Raw genomic sequence first — 15289 nt, 5'->3', positions numbered from 1 at the left:
TAACTTCTGCCTTGCCTGTCAGAGTGGTGTCAGACATAGAATATTAGGTGAGTAATGTGGTATATAGTAGAAAAAGCCATGGATTTAGACCCAGATGAACTGGATTTGAATCCAGACTCTACCACCAGCGTGACTTTGGACCAGTCACTTCGCTCTCTGACCCTCGTTTTCCTCATCTGCAAAATGAAGGAGTTGACCTAGATTACCTCTAAGGGACTAAATTTCTTATCTCATGAAACCATCATCTGCTATAATATTACAGACAGACAGAAGGTCATTGATGGAGAACCAGAAGGAAGGGGCTTCACAGGCTGTCCTGTCCAGCTCCCCCCAACTGGTCAAGGTAGAGAAGAGTTAAATTTGGTAGAATCTGGACTTGGGGCTGTCTTGTTGCCCTTCCTTCCCCAGAGCCTTCACCTTACCCATTTGTTTCTTTTTCCTTTTAAAACCGTGACTCAAGTTCCCACAGAGTACTCACCTCCGCCTCCCCCTGCCTCTTCGAGATCAATGTGGATGGTGTTCCCGGTGGGCCGGACCATGGTTGTGATGGCCGTGGGGCAGCTGTCCACTCGCCCTGGAGGGGCTGCTATTCCTACCCTGCAGGACACAGACTCGTTCCCCCCTAGTAATGTTCTGGTTTTCCCCTCAGCTACCATCTCGGTGCTTATCAACCTCAGCCATGTTGTCATTTGAATTCCATTCCTGAGCAAGGTGGATTATGGGATGGAGTGATGTCATGTGGCCAGCTGGCCCCTTATCAGGGTCATAGGGTCCTAGATTTAGAACCAGGTTTCCTTTAAGTCTCAACTAAAATCCCACCTCCTACAGGAAGCCTTCCCCAACCCCTCTTAATTCCAGTGCTTTCCTTCTATTAATTATTTTCTATTTGCCCTATATAGAAATTGCTTTGTATGTCATTTTTATAGAGGAGGAAATCAAGGCCTAGAAAGTCAACTGACTTACCCTAGGACACTTGCATGGTAGAGTGGAGGGTGCACCTAACCATGAATCAGAAGCCCCAGGGTTCTAGTCCTGTGATTCACTCACTGTGTGAGTTTAGTCAAGTCCCTTCCTGTCTTTGAGCCTGTTTTCTTGTCTATAAAATGAAGGCATTGATTTAGATGACCACTCGTGACCCTTCCAGCTCTAATGCCCTGTGATCTCTGATTGTTTAGACTTTGTATTGTTCGGAGGAGATCCCTATCTATGATCTGGGGTTATGATGATCCCATGAGCTGGGCTTATCTGAGCCCATAGACAACAGGGAGAATCCTGGGCAAGGATCGACTTTGCTTTTGGAATCTTTTGGTCAGGCGTCCTTTCATGTTTGTCATCTGAGACCCTGTAGAAGACCTCACCCCATGATCAGAGATCGTGGTGCCCTGCCAGGAGTACCCATTTAAATGCCATCATAGCATAGTAAGTGGTTACAAAATGCTTCTTTTCCACTCTCCCCTTCCATGCCGATGGAGCGCCTCTGGGAGATGGAGAGACCATTTCGCCCCTTCTCTCTCCCACTCTAGTCTCTGAAGAACCCAGTGTCCCACAGTCTCTGAGTTGGAAAGAGTTCTGGCCACTGAGTCCAACCTGAACAAAAATCCTCTTCAGCACAGTCCAGGAGTCATGAGCCAGTCGTGACTTGGTGACATTCAGTGAGGACCAGCTCACTGCTTCTGGAGGCTGTCCATTACACTCCACCAACTCTAGTACTTAAGTTTGTCAGTCAGTCATTTGTTAAGCGCCTACTATGTTCCAGGCACTGTGCCTAGTACTGGGAATAAGAAGAAAGCTAAAAGACAGTCCTATTCTGAAGGAGCCCAGTCTAATTGGGAAGAGAAAATGCAGATGGCAATGTACAGACTAAAGATAGGATAAGTGAGAGGTAATCAGCAGAGGGAAGACTAGCTTTCAAGAAGATGGGAACAGGCTGAACACTGAAGGTGGGACTTGAAGGAAGCCTGGTGGTGGAGATTTGGAGAGAGAGCTTTCCAGGCATGGGAGAAAGCCAGGCATTTTTCTCTGGCTTTTCCCCTAGCCAGGGCAGCTAGGTGGTACAGTGGATAGAGTGGAGTCAGGAGGACCTGCGTTCAAATCTGACCTCAGATACTTACTAGCTGTGTGACCTTGGGCAAGTCACTTACTCCTAATTGCCTCTAGGAAAGGGGAAGAAAAAAAGAAAATGCATGGAGCTGAGAGACACAGGGTCTTGTTCAAGGAACAGCAAAGAGACCAGTATCACTGGGTTGAAGGGTATAAAGTATAAGAGACCAGAAAGGTAGGCAGGGGCTAGCTTGTGAAGGGCTCTAAACATCAGAGGATTTTATGTTTTGTCCTGAAGGTGATAGGGGACCACTGGATTTATTAAGTATTGAGGGGCAGGGGCTGACATGGGCAGACCTTTGCTTTCAGAAAATCACTTTGGCAGCTCATTACAACCATAACCAATCAACCAGCAAGTATCTATTAAATGCCCACTGTGTGCCAGGTACTAAGGGTACAAGTCCAAAGAGTAAAACAATCCCTACCCTCAGTGAGTTTACATTCTAATGGGGAAAATGACAGATACACCATAAAGCTCCACCCAATGGGATCAGGCAGAATCAATTCATTCCCCCTTCTAGAAGATAGCTCTTCAGATACTTGAAGACCATCATTGTGTACCAGACCATCCCCTCCTACCCCTAAATCTCCTTTTATCTAGGCTAAGCATCCCTTGTTCCATCTAACAATCCCTGATGACAAAGGCTAAGCATCCATCGTTCCATCTAATGACCCCTGATGACAAAGACTCAAAGTCCTTCATTGCCTTCTGGTTGCTTTCCCTGGATGCTCTAGGATTCTCCTCACTGTTCTTCATAGGCTATGGCACCCAGAAGAGAAGACAACAGTCCCTTGACTTGTCTCCTTCCCTTCTGCCATAGGTAGCATGGCCACTAGGATGGACAGATGACAACATGGCGCTCTTGCTTAAGGCTCTTCCTTTTCCTTTTGGCTTGGTCCTGGTTTCCTGGTTCTCTGGTTTCTCTCTCTCACCCTTTCCCAACTTTCTCTGTGCTAGCTCTTGTCTGCTGACCCTCTGGGGCTATACTTTCAGCCGGCCTTCCAGAGAGTACTTCTCCTTCTCTGGATCTCTTGGGTACTTTCCATCGGATCACGCGTGCTCCAGGGTCCTGGGCTAAGTCTCATTTATGGGTGCCCTGATGCTTCAACTCAAGATTCTGGTTCCTACCTATGCTACTGGGGAGCTGCTGGCTTTGGATCAAGGACTCTGCTCCTGCTTTAATGGGGACTTCCCACCTCCCTTCCTTTCCTCAGTGCCCCCAGACTTGATTGACACCTCTGTGAGCAGCCTGCCTTCCATGTGGCAGCCCAGTCCTCGAAAGTCATCCTGCTCATCCTGCTCCCAGAGAGGCTCCACAGAGAGCGGAGGCTCCAATGGATGTAATCACGAGAGGTACAGGGCATCATAGGGTGGGGTGGGTAGAGGCTAGGGGCTGGAGGCTGGGGACTGGGAGCTGAGGTCTGGGGCTGGGGGATGGGCCTGGGGGCTGGAGACTGGGGACTGGAGGCTGGGGCTGGGGGATGGGGCTGGGGGATGGGCCTGGGGGCTGGAGGCTGGGGGCTGGAGACTGGGGACTGGGGGATGGGGCTGGGGCTGGGGGCTGGGGGCTGGGGGCTGGGGACTCGGGGCGGGGGCCTGGGGCTGGAGCCTGGGGACTGGGGGCTGGGGGTTGGGAACTGGGGGCTGGGGGCTGAGGTCTGGGGCTGGGTGAGGTAGACTGCAGTGATCCCCTAACAATAACAATGACAGCAACAACAATAATGATCATGACAGCTAGCTTTAATATATATTTATACTTGATATTTAATGTGCTGCTTTAATGTTTTCAAAGTGTTTTAAAACATGCTATCTCATTTGATGTTCACAACAACCCTGGAAGGTAGGTGATATTCTTGTCCCCATTTTACAGATGAGGAAACGGAGGCAGAGAAAGGTTAAGTCATTTACCCAGGGTCATATAGCTCAGAAAGGTCTGAGGCAGGATTTGAACTCTGGACTCCAAGTCCAGACCTCTATCCACTGTATCTACTCACGCCCTTCTAAACCATATGTTACATGAGAGCAAGGCTTATACTTACATACTTCCTAACTACATGATGCTGGGTAAGTCATTTAATCTCTGTCCACTCAATATCCCATATCTATAAAATGGGGATGATATTGTCACCCACTTCCCAGGGTGGCTGTGAGCACCAAATGAGATATTTGTAAAGAGCTTTCAAACCTTAATGCACTAGATAATGCCAGTTATTATTGCCAGAGTTGTTGCTGCTAGTAAATTGTATACAGTCCCTGGTGAGGAGAACAGGTCTTCATACACAGTAGGTGCTTAATAAATGTTGAATGCCATAAATATAATAGGGGCTGGGCGATGTCATCCTTCCTTCTGAGCAGGCAGGCTCTGCCATTGACTTTATAGATGTGTCCAGGATGGTCCCTGTGTCCAGAATGGGACACTCTCCACCCAGAAGGTTAAGTCTCAGTTTCTAGGACGTTCAAGTCATTACTAAACTCACATCTCCTGGAAAATGCACACTTTTGTAGAGGAATTCATGAGGCATAAATGAAAGTCTTACACCTGACTTCAAGAAATGGTCCTTAAAGGTATGGGATAGAGATGGCCTGGTTGGACAATAGTTTGTCTGAAAGATCCCTGATGGATTTAGAGACTTCACATTATATATATATATATATATATATATATATATATATATATATATATATGTATGTATGTATGTATGTATGTATGTATGTATATATATACACACACATTCAATCCATAAACATTTCTTCAGCACCTACTGTATGCCTAGGCACTATGCTGAGTGCTGGAGGCACAAAAAGAGACAAAAGACAGTCCCTGCCCTCAAGGAGCTTACAGTCTAATGGGAAAGACAACATGAAGCCAAATATATACAAAGCAAGCTCTATACAGGATAAATAGGAAATAATGAATGGCAGGGAGGCACTGGAATTAAGAGGGGTGTGGGAAGGCTTCCTGGAGAAGGTGGGATTTTAGTTGAGACTTAAAGGAAACCTGGGAAGTCAGTGGGTGGAACTGAGTGAGGATAGACAGCATTCCAGACCTGGGGGGGACAGCCAGAGAGAATGCTGGGAGCTGAGCCAATCTTGGGCTACACTGAGAGGCACATCTTACAGGAATGGGGATGTGAAAGTCCTGTGTTCTGCCCTGCTCAGACCAAATGTGGAGTGTTTCATTCAGCTCTGGGCTCCTCCGGTTAGGAAGGACATTGAGAAGCTGGAGAGCATCCTGGGAGGGCAATCAGGATGGGGAAGGGCTTGAGTCCAGTCCATAGAAAGGTCAGCTGGAGGGCTTGGGGGTGAATAACCTGGAGAAGAGAAGGCTCAGGCCAGATGTGATGGCTCTCTTTAAAGTACTTGAAAGGCTGTGCTTTTGAAGCGGAAACAGTTTTGTTTAGTCTGCCTTTTTTTTCTTTCTTCCTTGGCGCAGTGAGTGAAATGAAGGGAAGGAAGGAAGGGGGAGAGGGAGGGAGGAAAGAAGGAAAGAAATAAGGAAAAGAGGAAGAAAAGAAGGAAGGGAGGAAAGGAAGGAAGGAAAGAAGGGAGGGAAGGAAGAAAGGAAAGGGGAATGAAGGAAAGGAGGGAAGGAAGAAAGGAAAGAAGGAAAGGAGCTAAGGAATAAATAAACAGAATGAAAGGAAGAAAGGAAAGAAAGAAGGAAGAAAGGGAGGTAACAAGAAAAGGGAATGAGGGGAAGAAAGAAGGGAAAGAAGAGGGAAGAAAGGAAAGAAGGAAGAAAGGAGAAAGGGAAGGGGAGGGAAGAAAGGAAAGAGAAGGAAGGGAAGAAAGAAGGAAGGAAAGAAAGAAAGGGAAAGAATTTATTAAACATTTATTTCTTCTTAGAAGTACTGTATCAAAGAGGCAAATCTAAGCTCATTAAAGGGAAAAATTTCCTAGAATTAAAGGCCTCTGCGGAGCCCTTTGAGCAGAGGCTGGATATCCACATGTTGGGGATATTGTAGAGATTTTTTTGGATGTCTTTGAAGTCACCTCCAACTCTAAGACCCTGTGATTCTGGGAACCCAGCCTCACCATCAGTTCATACCATGTCCTGGTCTGCTCTGATGGAGACACATGGGTAGAGCAGAAGAGCCCACCCAGTTCCCTCTGTCTGACTCAATCGGGAGGTCGAGATGAGTCTGGGCGCTCCAAACTGGCCTTCTTGCCAGGTGGCTGCTGGGACACAAAGGCCTGTCTTGGGGAGGTTCCCTAAGTAGCCAGGGTAGACCACTAGAATATCAATCTGCTAGGGTCAGGGAGTTTCTGGGGATTCCCAGAATCCCATACTGTCAGAGATGGAAGGCACCTTGGTGATTAATCTAATGCAGACCTCTGAACCACAACTTCCCAGACAAATCTGAAACAATTTTACAATTTCATAATTATAAATTATATTGTACATTATAACACAGTAGATACAATAGGGGGAAATTATTATATCAAAATATGATATTACACTATGTGATATATTAATATGTCATTATATATTGTATAATTTTATCATTTTAATGATGAGTATGCTTAAAGACCATCCACGAGGGGGCTTAGGACCATTGTCCATCCTAGGGCCAAGTTACAGTAGAATGTTGAGGCCAGTGTGCCCAACACATTCCTTCCCAAGCCACAGAAGAACCATTTGGTTCTTTGGGAAGTCCTGGCTTTTCCCCTGGACTGGACTTGATCTGTTGCCTCCTCCCTGAACCTTCTAAGGCCTGAGCCTCTGGGAAGGTGGAGGAGAGGGTACTCTGCAGTCACACCCCAGGGGACCGACCCTCTGGCCATGTTGTACATGTTCTAATCTCAACTACTGTGTCTTATTTCTCCCTCAGGGCTCCTCTGAAACTCCTCTGTGACAACATGAAGCACCAGATCCTCTCCAGAGCCTTCTATGGTTGTACGTCCCCTTCTCAGACCCAGCATGGGGTCCAGGGGAGGGGCAGGTGATCTTGGCAGGTGGTCATTCAATGCCCTCTCAGCACCAACACCTGCTAATAGATGCTGTGGAATGTGGTATATGCAAGGCTACATGGTGCGTGTGGAGTCAGGAAGACCTGAGTTCAAATCTTATTAGCTGGACAAGTTACTTAACCTCTATGGACCTTTGCATCCTCATCTGTAAAATGAGAGGATTGGATAGAAGTGGCCTGTGAGGTCCTTTCCAGCTATAATAGCAACAATAACAATTCCAGTTATAATAGCACACACTCATACACGCATGCACACACAGACACATGTGCACACATGTGTGCACACACATGCAAGCACACACACTTACCCAGCTCATCCCAGAATGAAGAGGTGTTTTTCAGGAACTGTGCTGGCCAAATAATTCATCATCCTGAGATCAGTGTGAGGAGGGGAAGATCCATTCAGAACTTAGCTAGGCAGGAGTAACATGTGCTGGGGGGAGGGGGGCTGTGGCACACTGGAAAGAGCCCTGCCTCTGGGCCAGAGGACCTGGGTTCCAATCTCCTCTCTGCAGCTGGTTCCCTGCATGACCTTAGACAAGTCTCATGTACATACTCAGCCACTTGCCATACACAAATACACACCAGGGCTCAGCAAGCCCTGAGGCCCTGAAGGCTACCGGCAGTGACAGGTTCTTGAATGACAGCCAAATCTGCTGTCACTGGGCCCCACTCAGCTTGTGCTCTTGGTCCCCCCCCCATGCACATGTACACTCATGCACACTCACGCACACACACGTATACTCATGCACACTCACACACACACACGTACACTCATGCACACTCATACACGCACACACACTCATACACACGCTCACACACATGCACACACTCGTACACACGTCTATTAGTGCAGAGCACAGAGCACTCATTAGTAATAGAGAGCCAAGCCTCTGCCCTCAGGGCAAGTGCCAGCCAGGTACGTTCACAAACCTGAGCTGGGAGCAGTCCCCTCTGTATTGCTGGGGTGCTGACCAGGTTACTGTTCTCATTCTCTACCCCACCAGGGCTTGCCTATTGTAGGCATTTGTCTACTGTGAGGACCCACCTGTCGGCCTTAGTTAACCACCTGATCGTGTCCCCGGACCTGCCTTGTGATGCCGGCCCCGGCCTGACCATGGGCATCTGGGAGCAGTATCTGAAGGATAACACGGTACAGCCAGACACCTCTCTGATTCTCCTGTTCTCTTTTTCTGACTTAGCTGTATCTCAGGCCAGCTGACGGACCCCAGGACCGTGACCTGACCACACTGTAACCTAGAGCTACAAAGGTTACTAAGCCCAGGCTGAAGACTTCAAGGCATGGGGCGGGGGAGCAGTAAAAGGTCAGAAGTCCCAGGGGTGACCTCTCTCCTCCTCTGCTTGGGCTCATTCAGAGAGTCTGTGTCTAGGGACTTTGAGCCAGAGTCATGGAGTTAGAACTGGCAGGCACCTTATAGGCCAGTGAGCACAACTCCTGCATTTTACAGAGGGGGAAACTGAGGCACAGAAAGGCTAAATGACAAGATTATGCCACTAGTGTCACTCTAAGCTGGGGACTCACTATCAGCCCTCCTTTATCTGACTTATAGAGCTAGATTTGGGGGAGGGGATGGGAAGGGAACATTCCTCAGGGTAAGACCTTAGAGGGATGAAAAACAGATTGCTTGACTGAAAAGAATAAGCTTTGGGTTTAATTTTTAAAATTTCTTTTATTGTTTCAGTTAACAAGCATTTATTTTTTATGTGATGTTTAAAAAGTTCGAGAGAATTTCTGGGTGACTAATCATTTTATTAATAATGCTGGCATTTTATTAATAAAAGAGTCAGTGGCACTCTTGAATGCCAAAGACCCCTCATGGCAGTGGGCTCACAGTTTATATGCCTTTGGCAGAGTGGGTGTTCCTGAGGGTGGCAGTCAACTTTGATTGGTTAACAATTAATGAGAGAATGAATATTATGATGAGAGGTGGGCTTATTCAGTGAGGGTCTTGAGGTATGTGACTTTGATCTCCCAAGTCTTAGTCCAAGAGACTCATCAATTTCCACTTCCCCAGTCTGACAAAAGGGAGTATCTTCATTTCCCCAGACCTTTTGAGTAAACACAATGAGCAGGAATCCACCCATTTGCCTAAACTTAGAGTTTCTTTACTGTTTTTAACTAGATCTTAGCCATCCTAGTGGGTAAGTCTTTGCCTGAGATTTCCTGAGATTTGGTTGATTTCTAGATGAGGAAGTAGAAAAAGGGAAAGACCTTGGTCCTAATTTGATAATTAGTAATTAATATATAAAAGAAATAATAATATCTCTCATTTATTTTTTATTCCTCTCACCTCACCCATAATTCAAAAAGGGAAAAAAATTATTGTAACAAATATATATAATCAAGCAAATATTCCTACATTGGCCATGTCTAAAACATGTGTGTCTCATTCTGCAGCCTGAGTCCATTATCTCTCTATCAGGAGGTAGGTCACATGCTTCTGACAGAACCTCTGGAATCATGGCTGGTCATCGTGTCCATCAGAACTATTACGTCTTTTAATTTGTCCTTACAATGTTATTGTTACTACAGAAATTGTGCTCCTGGTTCTGCTCATTTCAGTCTGCATCCGTTCATAAAAGTCTTCTCAAGTTTCTCTGGAGCTGTCCATTTCATCAGTTCTGATAGCACAGTAATTTTCTACCATATCCATATCCCATCCAGCAGTCATACCTGACCTGTGGCAGAACCTTCTGAGCACGTATTAGTCTGATCAGTCAGTGAGACGCACTGTATTTTTGACTCCAACATAGTGATGTCATTTTGGTTCTCTTAACAAAAGACAAGAACCATCCCATAACTTGTTCAGCCATTCCCCAATGAAAGGGCACCCCCTTACTTTCCAGTTCTTGCCACCACACAAAAAGCTGCTGTAAATATTCTCCTACACGCAAACCCTTTTCTTCATTTTTTTATCTCTTTGTGATGACAGTTATATCAATGGGTCAGAGGACTTACACATACGGTTGGTGACTTTTTGGTCACAGTTTGAATGGTTTGGAAGAATATTCTTTGACTTAAAAACTCTCATCATTGAAATGACCAGCCATGATTCCTAAGGACTGACAATGAAGCTTGTTCTCTATTTCCTAACAGAGAGGTGATGAGCCCAGGGTACCAAATGAAACTGATGTTTTTGGCTGAGGCAAATGTGGGGATTAGTTTTGCCAGACTTATTCATTATAGGGCTTGTGTTTGTACATTTTTATTGGGGGGGGGTGGGATTTAGAGGGAAGGAAGAAGATAATTTTTTAAAAGCTCCTTGAAGCACCCACATCACTGCAATGCTTTTAGTCTTAGGCTGGCAGCTGGGCCACCCTTGGGTTTCCTGGCATTGATGTTCTTCAGTGGTGTGCCCCAGGGGCCGAGCCCTGGGACAGGTGCCTTCTTCCATAGGCTGGGGACTGTTCTCTCAATGGCCCAATGCCTCCCTCTCCCCCTCCAGAGTTATGAAGAAAAGGAACTGCTGCGTCTGATCTACTTTGGGGGGATTCAGCACGAGATCCGCAAGGATGTGTGGCCCTTCCTGCTGGGCCATTACCAATTTGGGATGACAGAGGCTGAGAGGAAGGAGGTGGGTTTGGCTTGGCCTAAAGAGCTCATTTGGGGTTTCTCTTTTGCACATTAATAAGGTCTGGAGGGTCCTCTGTGCCCCATCCCAGGCAGAGAAAGTCACTTCTACTTGAAGAGGTGGGATTGAGAATTTGACACAGCAGGGTGTGTGGAAGAAGAGGTACAGAGTTTCGGCCTAAACAGTAATAGCAACAAAACTCCCATTTCTGTAACAATTTAAGGTTTGCAAACTGCTTTCCTCCCAATAACCCTGTCAGGAAGGCAGTAAAATGTTATCTTATTTTTACTGCTGGGTAGACTGAGGCTTTAAGAAATGAAGTGATTTTTCTGTGATTGAACGGCTTGTTACATCACAGATTATGGATTTAAGAGACCTTCAAGGCCATCAAGTCCAATCCCCTTATTTTAAAGATGGGGAAATCGAGGCACAGAAAAGTTAAGTGACTTGACCAAGATCACACATTTAGTAGGTGTCTGGATGGAATTTGAATACAGGACTTCCTGACCCCAGATTTAGCATTCTGCCCACTGCATCTAGTATCTCACTAGCTATCTCTTCCAGGGTTCCTGTCTCCAGTTTTCTATCCACCATAACAACAGTGTCTCTCTATGTTCATCAGTTCCCTAGGTTTAAGAGGGGCTAGCACCCCAAAGTAAGTCCTTGAAATGGAGGAACCAAAGTGATAGGACTTGAAAAATATATGATTGATAGGGGATTTGAGCCAAGTCTTGAAGAGAGCCAGAGAAACTAGGAATCGAATCAGGACGAGAGTGCTCCTGGCATGGGGTACAGCCACTGAAAAGACATGGCAGTGGGAGATGATTATACAGTAGCAGAGCTGAGGATCAAACCCAGGTCCTCAAGCTTCATTTCTCCAGTGCATCTCCTCTCAAAGTCTTCCTGGGAAGAAGTGAGACTGGGGTCAGCAGTATTCTCTAGGGGAAAGAAGCTGGATTTGGAGTTGGAGGCCCTAGGTTTGAATCCTGGTTCTGTGTATGTGACCTTAGGCAAGTCACTTAACTTTTCTGGGCCTCAGTTTCTTCCTCTGTAAAATGAGGGTTTTGGACTAGTTCATCTCTGACATATTTTCCAGTCCTAAAGCTATGGTCCTGTGACTTGCTGACAGTTTAAAAACAAAATAGCTAAAGATTGTACCCCTCACACCCCCTCCACAAAATGCTGAAAAGAAATTGGGAAAAAAACAGATGTGAAATTGTTGGATGTTTTAAAAACCAACCGTTGTACCGACTGGGCCATAGGGAGGACTAGAGGTAGGAAGCTGGGAATGGTCAGGAGATTCCCTGTCCAGGCTGAGGCTATCCTTTAGAGGGGTTGAACTCTTGGGAGGGGGCCACATGGACTCAGGCTCCCCGGGCCTGGCTGTGTCTGTCTTGGTGACAGGTGGACGATCAGGTTCACGCCTGCTATGAGCAGACCATGGCGGAGTGGTTGGGCTGTGAGGCCATCGTCCGGCAGAGGGAGAAAGAGTCCCACGCAGCCGCCCTTGCCAAATGCTCCTCGGGTGCAAGCCTGGACAGCCACCTCCAGAGGATGATGCATAGGGATTCCACCATCAGCAATGAGGTAACTGCTCTTGGAATGAATCCCCTGTCCCCCACCCTGGGAAAAGGGACCAGGATGAGAGAGGGCAGGTGTGAGTGGAGGGGCAGATGCCAACAGTCACCAATCACAGACTCTCATTGTCCCACGGGACGTCAGAGGCCATCTAGTCTAACCCACGCCTGAGCAAGACTTGCCCAGACAGCATCCCCAGTGAGTGGTCATTCCACCATTATTTAAAGCCCTTTGACAGCCCATTCTCCTTTGGGACAGCTCTTATGGTCAGGAATTTCTTTACATTTAGCCAGTATTTGCCTGATTGCACCTTCCCTCCCATTGCTCCTCTGACAATGGGACAGCCTTCAAGTACCAGAAGTCAGCTCTCATGTGCCCCTTTGGGCTTCCCCAGACTAAATGCCCCCAGTTTCTTCAAGGGATCCCTGTTCTCCATTCCCATTGTCATCCCAGGCACCCTCCTTTGAATGCTCTCAGCTTACCCATGACCATCCTACAGTGTGATAGCCAGAACTGTACACATCAATCCAGATGTACTCTGACCAGGACAGCAGGATTATCCATTCCCATGTTCTGGTGCCTTGCCACTGGGGGAAGTGGTTTGAGTTTATATTAATGTAGTCAGGTCTTTCTTCATATTGAGACTGAAATACTCTAAAACCTCTGTCTTTCTTTCATACAAACTGTTTTAGAAATTGATTCTTTGGACCCATGTGGAGGAATTTACATTGATCTCAGGCCTTAATCCTGCCCTCTAGTGACATCATGCCAAGCACCGCCAATGCCTTGAAACCCCCAACCCTTCAGACTCAAGTTCTTTCTACCCAGTACCCTTGTCAGTGTCTTGGGAATTTGCCTAATCTTCTGGAGGGAGGGTGTCCAACCCAGATGAAGGGCACAGGGCTGCAGAAGATAATGAGAATTCTACTTGACACCCTCCCCCCATTTTCCCCCTTCCTTTTAGTCTTCTCAGAGCTGCAGTTCAGGCAGACAAAATCACATCCGTCTGCCGAGCGATTCCAGTAACAGCACCCAGGTAGGCAATCACAGGATGGGAGGGGCTCAGTGGGACCTTGCAGATTACATAATCCCACCCCACTGTTCATTAGAGAGGAAGAAAATGAGACCCAAAGAAGGCAGTTCCTAGTTCAAGGTCACCCAGGTGGCTATTTCTCCATCAATAAGTATTTATTTATTTATGAAATAAAACAAGCAGTTCCATAACATGTATAATAAAAAAATGATTGCATATGAAACTGCAAATCTGTCATGTATAACTTGCTATTCCTTTTAAATGTAGAATAAAATTATCATGTAAATTTCCCCCTCCTTTTTTTGCCTTCCTTCCCTCCAATAAGCATTTGTTTATTTATTAAGGGCTTGAGAATCAAGATTTGAACTCAAATCCAGCATATAGAATTTTGGAGTTATAGATGTAGATCAGAAAACCTAGACTCAGAGATATGATTCATCTAAGGTGACATAGCAAGACCTAGGTCTTCTAACTCAAAGTTCGATGAACTTTCCATTAGGTTCTGACTCAAAGTCCAATGCACTTCCCACTGGGTTCCCACTCAAAGTCCAATGCACTTTCCATTGGGTTCTGACTCAAAGTCCAACGCATATCCTACTGGGTTCTGTCTCATAATCCAAGGCACTTTCCACTGGGCCACACTTAATTTTAGAGGTTCAAAAGCTGACCTACCATCTTTGTCTGCCCTGGGCCTAAACAATACGTCTATTTTTTTCCCTCAGGTGTTTGAGTCTGTGGATGAAACAGAACAGGTGGAGGTATACAGCAGGCAGGATGACATGAAGCAGTCCAAGGTTCCCAATGGGACAGTGGTCAATGGCACCTGCTCCCCTGACTCTGGCCATCCCTCTTCCCACAACTTCTCCTCGGGTCAGTCCGAGCACAGTCTCAGCACAGAAGACAGTGTCATGGAACCACTCAAAAACACCCCACCATTGGCGAGGCCTGATGGACCCAGTGCCCAGGATGGCCACGAGCTGGACACTGCTCCCCAGCCCATGGACAAGACCCCAAGAGAGGAGCTGGTCATCCAAGACAGCCTCGAAGGGGACTTTCTCACCAATGAAAGCCTGGATGAGTTTATGTCTGTGCCTGGGAGCCTGGATGTGGCCCTCCCAGAGAAGGACTCTTCAGTGGTGGAAAGCTGGGTGGGCAGTGAGGCGGAGAAGCAGAGCCTGGTGGAGAGTGAGGATACCCTGTCTGAGGAGCCAGAAATGGAAAGTCTCTACCCCCATCTAGAATCACTGACCGTGGTGGACTCTACAAACACCGAGGCCTCCCCAGTGTCTTCCAGCGGAGTGACGTACTCAGTAAGTAGACAGCAGGGGGCGTGATTATTCCTCTGGTGGCCAGTATGGAATTGTTGTTTGTCCATCATTCTTGAAGAAGACCATGATGTCAGGGAGGTGATGGCATGACATGCAAGTGAACTGGATTTAAGTGAGGGAGGGCTGTGCAAAGTCACCAGCCTCACTTTCTCCTCTGGAGCCATCTGAGTCCAGTGGCCAGATTTGGATCAGGGTGATTGGAGATGGCCTAGGATACACTGGGGACCTTGGCCTTTTCAAGTTAAGGTCTTCCCCGGGTCTCAGTTTGACCAAGGCAAGGCCCATTCAGTGACTAGGCTTAATAAGAAATGAGGCATAGAATGGCTTCTTTACCTGATCCAAAAAAAAAAAAAAAAATCTGGGAGGGGAAGACCCTCAGGGTTTCTGGTCAAAACAGAAACAGTTGCTATTTATATTCATTCTGAGCCAATCAGGGCCCAACAATGACCAAGTAGGGTCTGGCTTGGGACCTACTGTTGGCCAGTCATAGAGAGTCAGAATGATTTGGGGTTAAAAAAAGTTTCAGGGATTAAAATAAAATTTAAATTTTCTTTTGGAAGAGTACCTGTAGGTAAGGATGTGACAGCCTATGTCTACCCTATGTAGACAGAGGGAAGGGAAAGGGGGAAGGCAGGAGAGGGAAGGCAGGCAGGCAGGCAGGCAGGCAGGCAGGCAGGCAGGAAGGA

At 46.8% G+C, this 15289-nt stretch overlaps 1 protein-coding gene across 2 annotated transcripts in view; it reads left to right on the top strand.

Annotated features, from left to right (window-relative positions):
* SGSM1 (small G protein signaling modulator 1) overlaps positions 1–15289 on the top strand; it is a 109313-nt gene that overhangs the window by 71611 nt on the left and 22413 nt on the right. The window contains exons 13-20 of one of the 2 annotated variants that reach the window (XM_069081908.1): positions 461–625; positions 3316–3454; positions 6934–6998; positions 8079–8224; positions 10539–10667; positions 12069–12251; positions 13207–13278; positions 13998–14585. In XM_069081908.1, coding sequence (XP_068938009.1) covers positions 461–625; positions 3316–3454; positions 6934–6998; positions 8079–8224; positions 10539–10667; positions 12069–12251; positions 13207–13278; positions 13998–14585 — 1487 coding nt within the window. The remainder of the gene's footprint in view (positions 1–460; positions 626–3315; positions 3455–6933; positions 6999–8078; positions 8225–10538; positions 10668–12068; positions 12252–13206; positions 13279–13997; positions 14586–15289) is intronic. The other variant, XM_069081907.1, reaches the window with a different exon arrangement.

This window comes from Petaurus breviceps, unplaced genomic scaffold (assembly GCF_028583685.1).
Source record: "Petaurus breviceps papuanus isolate PSGF00001 unplaced genomic scaffold, PetGlider_PUasm1.0 99, whole genome shotgun sequence".
NCBI classification, from domain to species: domain Eukaryota; kingdom Metazoa; phylum Chordata; class Mammalia; order Diprotodontia; family Petauridae; genus Petaurus; species Petaurus breviceps.
This window is presented reverse-complemented; position numbering and strand designations above follow the sequence as displayed.